The sequence below is a fragment of the Formica exsecta genome, unplaced genomic scaffold (genome assembly GCF_003651465.1).
Source record: "Formica exsecta isolate Colony F162 unplaced genomic scaffold, ASM365146v1 scaffold120, whole genome shotgun sequence".
NCBI lineage: Eukaryota > Metazoa > Arthropoda > Insecta > Hymenoptera > Formicidae > Formica > Formica exsecta.
The window spans coordinates 3656390-3666488 of NW_021848537.1; the positions used below are offsets into that span (position 1 = coordinate 3656390).

A 10099-nucleotide genomic window follows, 5' to 3' on the forward strand; every position below is an offset into this window, starting at 1 on the left:
AATAATAAATAATTATTCATATATAAATATATGATAAAATTTTCTTTACGCTTTTTAGTTTACGTCAAGAGAAATACTTTATATATAAGATCTTTCGCGGAAGGAACTTTATATCTTCGAAATATCAAGATTAACGATTCACAGGATTGGGATTAAGTAACTTATCCCGGTCTTCTGTATTAAATAATAGACCAACTAACACGAGGAAGCTTGCAACACGTCGTGTTCTCCCTGTTGCCTTAATTTTCTTCGCACTGCGAAAGCTGTGCACTCTCTTGTCTATTCATCTCTTACGTAATGTCCAATTTTCCGACGCGTGATGAGAAAATTAATCACTAATAAGCTCCAAGCCAAGGCCAACTCTTTGGGGCTGCCCCAAGATAATACATATCTTATTATTATTACCGAGACAAGAAATCCCACGATTCTTTCATTGTTCTTTACTTTCTGTAGAAAGTAGAAACTCTTAATTAAATGGAAATGAAAAGAGATGCTTTATTAGCTCTTTTTCCTGAGAAATGAACAAGATTTCATTTACGTAATTATTAATTTTTCTTTTTATTTTTAATTACTTAATAGTGATATATCAGTAATAACGCGCGCGTGTAAGTAATATACAAGTGTATATTACATTAATCAATCTTCTCTCGCGCAGACAGATATACGTAATTAACGCTGACATGAAATTATATAAATTGTATAACTTAAATATTTTTTACAGAAATTTCTTCATTTACATTTTGCAATATTTCATGAAAAGTCCGTTATATATCAACTTTTTTATACATTCTGTACACTTTTTTTTTACACATCTTTTTTTATGTGGCGACATTTGGTGCGCCTTCTTGGTCCTCATCTTTAGAACGGAAATCGCTGATAACATCGTAATGGAAATCGTTGATTGGAAATAAATCTATCGAGCGATCGAGATGAGAGTATTCGCGTTACTATGCATTGAAACTCGGATTGTATTTCGTTTACTCAGGTAATATCGTAGTTCCGTTCGCGAAGGGGATCGACCTCGAAATCATCTCGAAATTCAATTCTGCGCATCGCGATATATAATCCCTCCCCCTTCCCGTGCGAACAAACACTTTTGCATTACGAGATATGATTTGCGAATCCCGAGATAAAGCCGAAGACCTTTCGAAGAGGCGCGCACGACGCTAGAATTCCGAAATCGCGTCTCGCGAATGCGGTGATTTCAGGATATAGAATTTTTACGAAGGGTAGAACATTTCCAGGAACACCAAATATGCAAAGGATGCAAAGATTGCGTTACGCTAGAACTACGAAGGATAATGAGGGGAGAAAAAGTTGCTCGAGATCTCAAGATCTCAGGAAAGGAAGAGAGATATTCTTTTATTAATACTTAATTACCCCTATCTCTATTTAAGCGTTTGCGCAAAATAAAAATTTCACTTTGTAGGATGCATTAAGGATATTTTGTCAAGCAGATATTCGTATTTGTTATTTATCATTATTATGAAAGAGATGAATAAATTATACGCTTAAATTTGAGACGTCAGCTCCAAGTCCCCGAGCGCTTTTGAGGCTTGTAACGAACCTTACAAAGTGCACTGTACCTGTTATTAACAACGGCGGGCTCGATTGCAGGTCTGCTATTCCATCGAGGTGTCCTGATGTCCGGCAGTGCACTTTCACCCTGGGCGTTAGTGAGAGGCGCCGCCAATTACGCCATGCAGGTCGCCAAACACCTAAATTGTTCGTCGGTGAGTACCAGCAAACACATGTCCACCCGATCGCGCCGAAATTATCCCGCGCGTCAGTCTGTAATTTCATTAACCCTTCCAACATCCTCTCTCTCTCTCTCGTCGATCTTTCGCTTGAAAAGTATGACGGATATAAAAAATACACGTCTCTCTATTAAACATAGAATTTAAAACTAAAATTATTACCTCGAGAGCAATATCGTCAAAATAAATTCTGATTATAATTAACTTCGATAAAGAGAGAGAGTAAATTAAATTTAAAAGAAAAATATTAAATCAAATTTAATAAATATTTTGATTGAGAAGAAACTGGAGAATTAAGCTTTTGAAAAATTTTTTGAAAATTTGAAAGCGCTTCAAACAGATTCCAACTTTACGAGACAGCTAGGGCGTCGATGAATCCGGCATTGAATTCGGATACGTCTTGTTTATATCAGTTTACAGAATAGGACCGATCGACAGGACACGTACCCGTTATATTTCATCACCTCGGCACGTACACTCTCTCTCTTTCTCTTTCTCTCTTTGCGTTAATTCTTATTCGCTCGTTTTCGAGCGCCTGTTCGCATAATTCACAATAATGCCGATCGTCGGCGGTGTAACAACCATTGCGTAAGAGCGGATGGACATAAATTAAAATATCAAATACGCGAATAACCCCGCTCGTCCATGTTTTTACAGCGTTAATTACGCAACACCAATTATATTAACGGGGCGTTTCAATTAAGCTAATATACACCCGAGACATACATTGGCCCCAACAGGCGAGCACGCGCGCGCATTTTCAATAGTAGAAGGGAAGCTAAATTTCGCAAATTGCAAATTGGCATCGGATGCAAATTTTCGTATACGTATAACTGTAACAAGGCAGCGAGACTGTTATTTTATTGCAGCTGATAATTTTTTTAATCGCTCGAACGCTCGCGTTATTTTAATTTTATATAAAGCAATGTTAATAAAAAAAGAAAAAGAATGAATAAAGTGCACGTGCGTTATTTCAGAATTCAATAAAAAGCGCCGTGTACACACTCTATCATCGTACAGATAATTCCGCACCTTTCTTTCTTCTCTCTTTCTCTTATCCTTCTTCTCAGGATACAATACTGACACTACGCCATGAAAAATATGTTGTCCTCGGTTGACGGCTATTTTATTGAAGGTGAATTACGTACTTGGCCCACTTTATAACCGCGGGGAGCCGCCATGACGTCTTCTTTATTGAAATTGATATGCAGCGCTGTAAATTCCGGCGACGATATTCCCGATCGTCGTCGAAAGAGCCCAGATATAAACCTCTATAAGCCCGTCCTCGTGTCCTCGTCTGTCAAAAATAACGCAATAAAAGATAACCCGGTTTCATCGGTGTTTTTCCAATTCAAACTTTCCCCTCCATGAATATCCCACGAAGGAGGGCGGAGCGTGGGTGAAAAAAAGGGTGGGTTGGTGAAATAAAATTGATTCCTGCTACAAGTCCGCTGATCCGAACGGCATAATATAATCCCCGGTCTCGATTTCCATTTCGCGCGCGGCCACTTTTTCCGCGGGGCACTTTCAGAAACATCGAGGAACAATCGGCGCTTAATCCTCGTTTAATCGTTACCTTCAATCGCGTACCGCAATTCGGAATCCTTTAGACACAGTAAACCGTATTTTTCGGATAACGGAGTTTTTTTTCCGCCTCGATATTGTATTCACCGAAAAAAGAATATTTCATGAAATTTATTTGATTTTATCCTCGATTTTTTTTAATATTTTTTCTTTTCAGAAATAATTTCTTAAAAATGTTCTCGTACTTGCATTTATTTTTCGTTAATTTATTTGAAAGCTTCACTTAAACGGGAATTCTCCTTTTCTTTTGAGAAATGTATAAAGAATTTATTTATTCTCTCTAAAGAAAATATTATGTCCTACGATTCTCCTTCTTCTGTTATTGCTCCCTTGAATTCTACGCGAGAGATAAACCGTATTTAACGCGCGAAAGATAAATCACGTGGCCCGAACTTAGACGGAAGACGTGCCAGAATTAACGCATATCGCGTCAACATTTTCCGACGGTATTTTCTCCGCCGTGGATGTAACCCACCGTTGGAACGCGAGCCGGCACCTTAACGAGGCTACCTACCTACTTTAGGCAAGGTAAACAAGATTTTCGTGCATCGCTCAGCGAAATTCAGTCGCGTCCGGAACTGTGCTGGACCGATGAAGACCGCGCTTCGCCGACGATTCGCTTTAATTCGGCGGTACGCAAATGAATTGCTTTAGCGCCAGTAATCGTCTTTCAGCTGCCGACGCGGCGTGGGGAATGGACGGTGAGGGAGAGGGGGAGAGGGAGGAAAGGAGGGTTGGCCGCAATCGAATGTCGAGTCGGTCGTTGATGAAACGAGCGACCTCGACCGCGTGTGCAAATTGGCCGCGTACAACGAGGGCCCCCGAAAGCTCCCCTGATTGCTTCCCTCATCCCGATAAAATTACCGAGCGCGATGTTGTTACATATATATGTACAACAGTGTCTCACAAATCGCGGTCTTAATTGAATGAGAGTTTGCAGTCGACCTTTCTCTCGGCACGAAATATCGACAGATCGACTAATCACAGTCTGTTCTACAAATTTTTGACGTCGTGTATATTTATGCAAGTTTATAATTCTCAGAATTGATATCTTATTCGAGTAATCTCAGCTTGAAATTAATTGGAGGAATATGATTTCTTTAAACATTTATTTATCTGGACGTCATGGTTATCCATGCAGTATGAATTATTAATTCCAGTTACAAGATTATTTTCTGTATCTTACCGATATTTTATTATTTTATCATAATTTGATTGAGGGGACCAGATTATTTTATATCCATTTATTTACTTCGCGGAAAGTTGAGTGTTAAAAGCGGTGCAGATAACAAAAAGAAATTTTTTTCCTGGTCGTAATATTTGTGCAATCGAGAGTCGCTGATACTTCTTTTTCTCACATTTATAGAACACGGCTTTATTCTGTCGCAGGCGACGGGAGATCCTCAGAACCTGCTGAGGTGCCTGAGGGATGTATCCTTGAACGAACTGGAGTCGGTGCCTGTTAAAGGACTAGAGTTCGCGCCAGCCTTCGGTCCAAGCATAGACGGTGTCGTAATCGATCCCGGCGATCCCGAGGATCAGGACTACACCCTGCAAGTCGACACGATCAATACGCTCAACAATATCCTTCTGAGGAAGGATGTCGTGGCAAAACTGTCGAGGTATCATTCAACTTTTCTTTTTGTCTCAATCGTTATAACTCGCAAGATCGAGCTTCGAGACAAGGGAAAATAAATAGCGCGGGAAACAATATCGTTGCCCGGCGGGGGAACCATCGACGAAGAAAAATAAAATCGCATCCTACAATGTTCAGGAGAACTTTCTTATTCTTCGTTTGAAAAATACGGAACGCTCGCGTGTAAACAGAAAAACTGGCAAGAACCAAAAAACTTTCATATCTAAAGTGCCGATGAAAGATTCTAAGTATCCAAGTTTCTTACAAATTAAAGATTTCTGTACATATATGTATATTGTTAATTTTTTTCATATTTTCGAAAATTTTCTATTATCCTGCAGCGAATATTTTATAACATGAGTGACAGAACAGAGTCTTGCATTAGACAAGAATGTGACTCTTTAAGGACCGCGGGATCTAAGAGTCTTGAGGCTAAAAGAGAAACTTCTCGTATCTCGGGGAAACTTTTCATATACTTCGAGACGGAAACTTATATGCCCTAAAATGTTTTACAGATTGCGAACTCTTGTTAATATTTCATGGAACATCTTTTTTACTCTTAAAAGTGCGTAAAATGGTGAATTCGTGAATTTGCAGATACGACCTGATGGTGGGAGTCGTTCGTTCGGAAGCATATTTTTCCTTAACCGCCGATGACGCTCAATATGGGATCGAGGCTGACAGAAGGACGAGGATCCTGCGCGAATTCGTGCGAAACACGTATACGTATCATCAGCCAGAGATCCTGGCGACCATCATAAACGAGTACACGGACTGGGAGCGACCTGTCCAACATCCCGTTAATATTAGGTAAATTCTAGAGAAATTTAATTGATAGTGAAATTCAAACCGATACCCTTTCATTTATTTTAATTACCGTCATATATTTATTCTAATTAATTATTATTAATTATTTATGCGTTGCACTAACAGTAAATAAATCATCTCTATATTTAATTATTTGCTAATTTACTACTAACTCTTTATTTTACGAATTATTTGTTTTATATATCATATTATTTAAAAATTATTTTTAATTTGTATCGTATTTTTTTATTTTAAAAGTTTTTTTTTAATTGGTGTAACAATATATTTTGCAATAATGTAGTATAACAATATTATTACAAAAAAGCGTATTATTAGTTATATACAGATGTAATTATACAGATTAAATTTCTCAAGCATATTTTAACTACAATTTTATCACCTATTTTAGATTTATTTTTGATGAACGAGAGATGTTTGAAATATATTACAAAGTATATTATGAAAGGGGATTATTAATTTTTTTTTCAGAGACGAGACCCTAGAGGCTCTGGGAGATGCGAATGTCGTCGCCCCAGCGACGAGAACTGCGGATCTTCACAGCCAATCTCATAGAAATTCCTATCTATACGTCTTCGACTATCAAACGAAATTTGGAGACTATCCTCAGGTTTGTGATAAACCGAGAAAATATTTTATCGAATAAGCTAGAATAAAAGGAAATTGAAAGTCTCTCCAGACACTATAAAATCCTGAGAATAAAAGACATCTGTGCAAACATATATTCAGGAAGATTTCTCTGATATTATATATATATTTATATTTGTAATATAATTTACACAGTATATTTTATATTATTGTTATAAAATCTTCTCTTGAAATTATGGAACCTAGCGCTCTATTTATGCAAAAAATATTGGTTTTATCGTAATTGAATTTAAATACATGAAAATATCGCAGTTAAATTCATCAAAAATTCCATTAATAAATTATAACGGAGTATAGATAAGAGTAGTTTACCTTTGCTCTCGTTTATTCTTTATTTTATTCATATTTATTTAAGTTATCTATTAAATTATTTTACACACACACACACACACACACACAAGACGGAAGTTAGGATTCACCGGAAACGCGGCAGCATGGCGGTGACTCTTGTTCATATCTGATTTTAGAAACTTATGAGAGGCGTACAACCCCTTGCTTCCCTCATCCCTTTCCTTTTGCCTGCTTCTAGTTTCGAACTTCGAATGAATTTTGGTGCCGCGATTATTAATGCTACATATATTAGCAATATCCCTCTCCTCCTCTCCCTCTCACCGTTGCCCTCTGCTGGAGGTTGTGTAACAAGAAACGGATGTGTGAAGGGAAATTCGAAAATTGCACCGCGACGATGAGACTAGTTATTACCGTTGCACGAAATTTCGAGATATTATCTGAACATGTGTTCCTGATGCATATATTAACGATGCTTCATGTAGCACATTTTAGTTATCCAAGCATCTTACATATACATGCGGAATGGATAAGACGCGACGCGAATGTACGAGGGATTCAAAGATGTAAAAGTTTCTCTCTCTCTCTCTCTCTCTCTCTCTTTTTTTTTTCTACAAGATATAATAAAAATTTTCCTCGATCTTCTTCTCGAAAGGCGCAAAAAAAAATTTCTGAATAAATTATCACCTTCATATCTACCGCCTCGTAAATTCGAAAAAACAACGGTACAATTTTAAAGGGAGCCCAAACGCGCGGGCGGAAAGAGGATTTGAAATTCCACGTTCGCCTCGCAAGCACCTGCAGCTTCCAACTACGGCACTCCCTCTCTCTCTCTCTCTCTTTCTCTCCTCTCTGCCGGCACCTTTTGCGCCTTACACCCGATGCATTTTGCATACGAATATCGTCTAGCACCTCGACCTAGCGATCACCGTTGCCGTCAACCAGCGAAATGAAAGTGCATTAAACGTTCAACGCGCACGCCCTCCCTTCATCCCCCTGCCAAGCCCCCGTTCTTTTCGCCCCTTTCACGTCTCGCATCGCGGAGAGCCAACGAAGAATAAGGATCGCGCGTAAACGCTGCAACGAACTTATTGCGCCTGCTACGATTGCATGCAGAAAAACGTTTCGGTCGCACACGAAACGCGATATCGTCTCCTAGCAATACAACGCGGACGTGTTTCTTATTCCTATATCTTAGGAGGAACTCGATGCTCTGAGATATTTCTAATGCGTTTTAAGAGAATTTACCTGCTCTCGTTCCGCGTAATTAATAACTTAACGGTAATCGTAAAACGAGAACTGATTATTGGTAATAATATATTGATACACGTTAATTTGTCGAAGCGTAATTATTTCCAAATTTAACGAATGATGATATAATTACAACTTGATTATTGCTGTTACTCAATAATCATAACATAGAAATATGAACCATCAATTCCGTACTATTCGATAATTATTATTCCATTATGTATTTCATATTTTAAAGCCGGTTCCGAACTAAAGCTCTAGACACGTTACTCAAAAGTGAGCTTGCGTGATTCGAATTTTTCGAGGACGTTTCACGCTCAGGCTCGTTAAAATGACGCGCAAATGCCGGCTTTGCGGAGAATCGGCCGAGGCATTTTTACAATCTCAACGGGAGATTCCATGAGTGCTTTCGTATGATCGAGCGCGAAAGAGGGCCCTCGGAAAAATTCTTTTGAATTCCGCGGTTAGTCCGATCCGGTCAACCCCTCGATTGAACTAGTCGATTGAGCCTTTAAACGCGAGATCGAAGTTATCTCGGGCCGACTAAGAGATTCTTCGCTTTCATCCTCCATGCTTTTAAAAGAATCGTACATTGAAATATTATTATAATTGTACAAAAATATGGAGATAGAAATAAAAATCGCAATGTACAGGGACAAAATTAAATTCCTACTTTTATTTTTGTTTTTATCTCCACTTATATCTATATATTTAATTTTACTTTTCCTCATGTTTCTATATTTTATATACAATAATTCTAATCAATTACTATGTGTGCGTGTTGTATAGAGGCCGGGATGCATTCATGGAGAGGAGCTGCCATATTTTTTCGGGGCACCTTTGGTAGGAGGCTTGTCCCACTGGCCAAAGAATTATACCAGATCCGAAATAGCGCTCTCCGAGAGCATGATACTTTATCTGACAAACTTCGCACGCACCGGGTAAGTCGTAAAATAAAGTGTAAAAGAGATGCTCGCAAAATATGATAAAAACTTTGCCGAGAATCGCTATTATAATGATCGTTTCCGACCGCCAGGAATCCGAACGAGGGCACTCCCGATCCTGGGCCCCTCGGCTCCAGACCGGAAAGGACCAAGGTCAAGAATATCGATTGGTTCGCCTACGAGGCCGTTCACAAGAAATATCTGAGCATAGGTCAGTCTCTGTACGAGACGTTTTATCCTCATTTCTCTTATATAACAATGTGAATGCTCTTTTCTCGCGCGCGTTTATATTTACTGATATATCAAATATTCTTTTTAGAAATCTATATCTTTGTATCGTGAAATTTCTAGTGATTTATGTATCTTTATTAACATATTTATTATACTGTATTTATATTAAAATTTTTGATTAAAAAGTCATCTTCTGTCCATTTTGTAGAACTCAACAAGTCGAAGTTGAAGAATCACTACAGGGCTCATCGCCTGTCTTTTTGGTTAAACCTAGTGCCCGACCTTCACAAACCCGGCTCAGACGACGTTCCTAGGTCGCATCATTTGCTCGATGCGGAACAGGTATTCAAATCAAATTATAGAAACGATTATTAATTAATTGCATAATTGTTAAAACAAATCAGTCAGTCAAATTCAAAAAGAATTTTCTCCAGGTGCCACCCAGATTTATTCAGAGACTGCCAACAACCGCGAGAACAACCACTTTGGAGGTAACTTCTATAGAGAGATCCTCGTCCAACGTGTCGACGGCCACGCCCAGCGACGTAGCTTTCGAGGATACCACAGCGCAACCCGAGGACGGTTTTGCGGCTTATTCCACAGCCCTGAGCGTGACAATCGCGATCGGTTGCAGCCTACTGATCCTGAATGTACTCATCTTCGCCGGGGTATATTATCAGCGCGACAAGAGCAACCACCAGCATCAGGGCTGCTCGAAGAAGCGCCAAGAGAATGGCCAGATGCCCAACAACATTTGCGGCGAGCTGGAGACCAAGACTGCCGAACGCCATCACATTCAGCACATACCGCCGCCGGAGTTCGCCGATCTCCAGAACAATACTTGTCACGTGCCTATGCCGCCCCCGCCGCCCAAGAACACGAAGCCCGGCAAACCCAGCCAGAATCTCATCATCAGTCCCAATCAACTTCAGCAG

At 39.2% G+C, this 10099-nt stretch overlaps 1 protein-coding gene across 2 annotated transcripts in view; it reads left to right on the forward strand.

Moving 5' to 3' along the window:
* Window positions 1-10099, forward strand: part of LOC115242320 (neuroligin-4, Y-linked) — a 126554-nt gene that overhangs the window by 114608 nt on the left and 1847 nt on the right. The window contains exons 4-11 of one of the 2 annotated variants that reach the window (XM_029818537.1): window positions 1618-1733; window positions 4731-4963; window positions 5575-5787; window positions 6274-6412; window positions 8779-8930; window positions 9026-9144; window positions 9373-9506; window positions 9587-10094. In XM_029818537.1, coding sequence (XP_029674397.1) covers window positions 1618-1733; window positions 4731-4963; window positions 5575-5787; window positions 6274-6412; window positions 8779-8930; window positions 9026-9144; window positions 9373-9506; window positions 9587-10094 — 1614 coding nt within the window. The remainder of the gene's footprint in view (window positions 1-1617; window positions 1734-4730; window positions 4964-5574; window positions 5788-6273; window positions 6413-8778; window positions 8931-9025; window positions 9145-9372; window positions 9507-9586; window positions 10095-10099) is intronic. The other variant, XM_029818547.1, reaches the window with a different exon arrangement.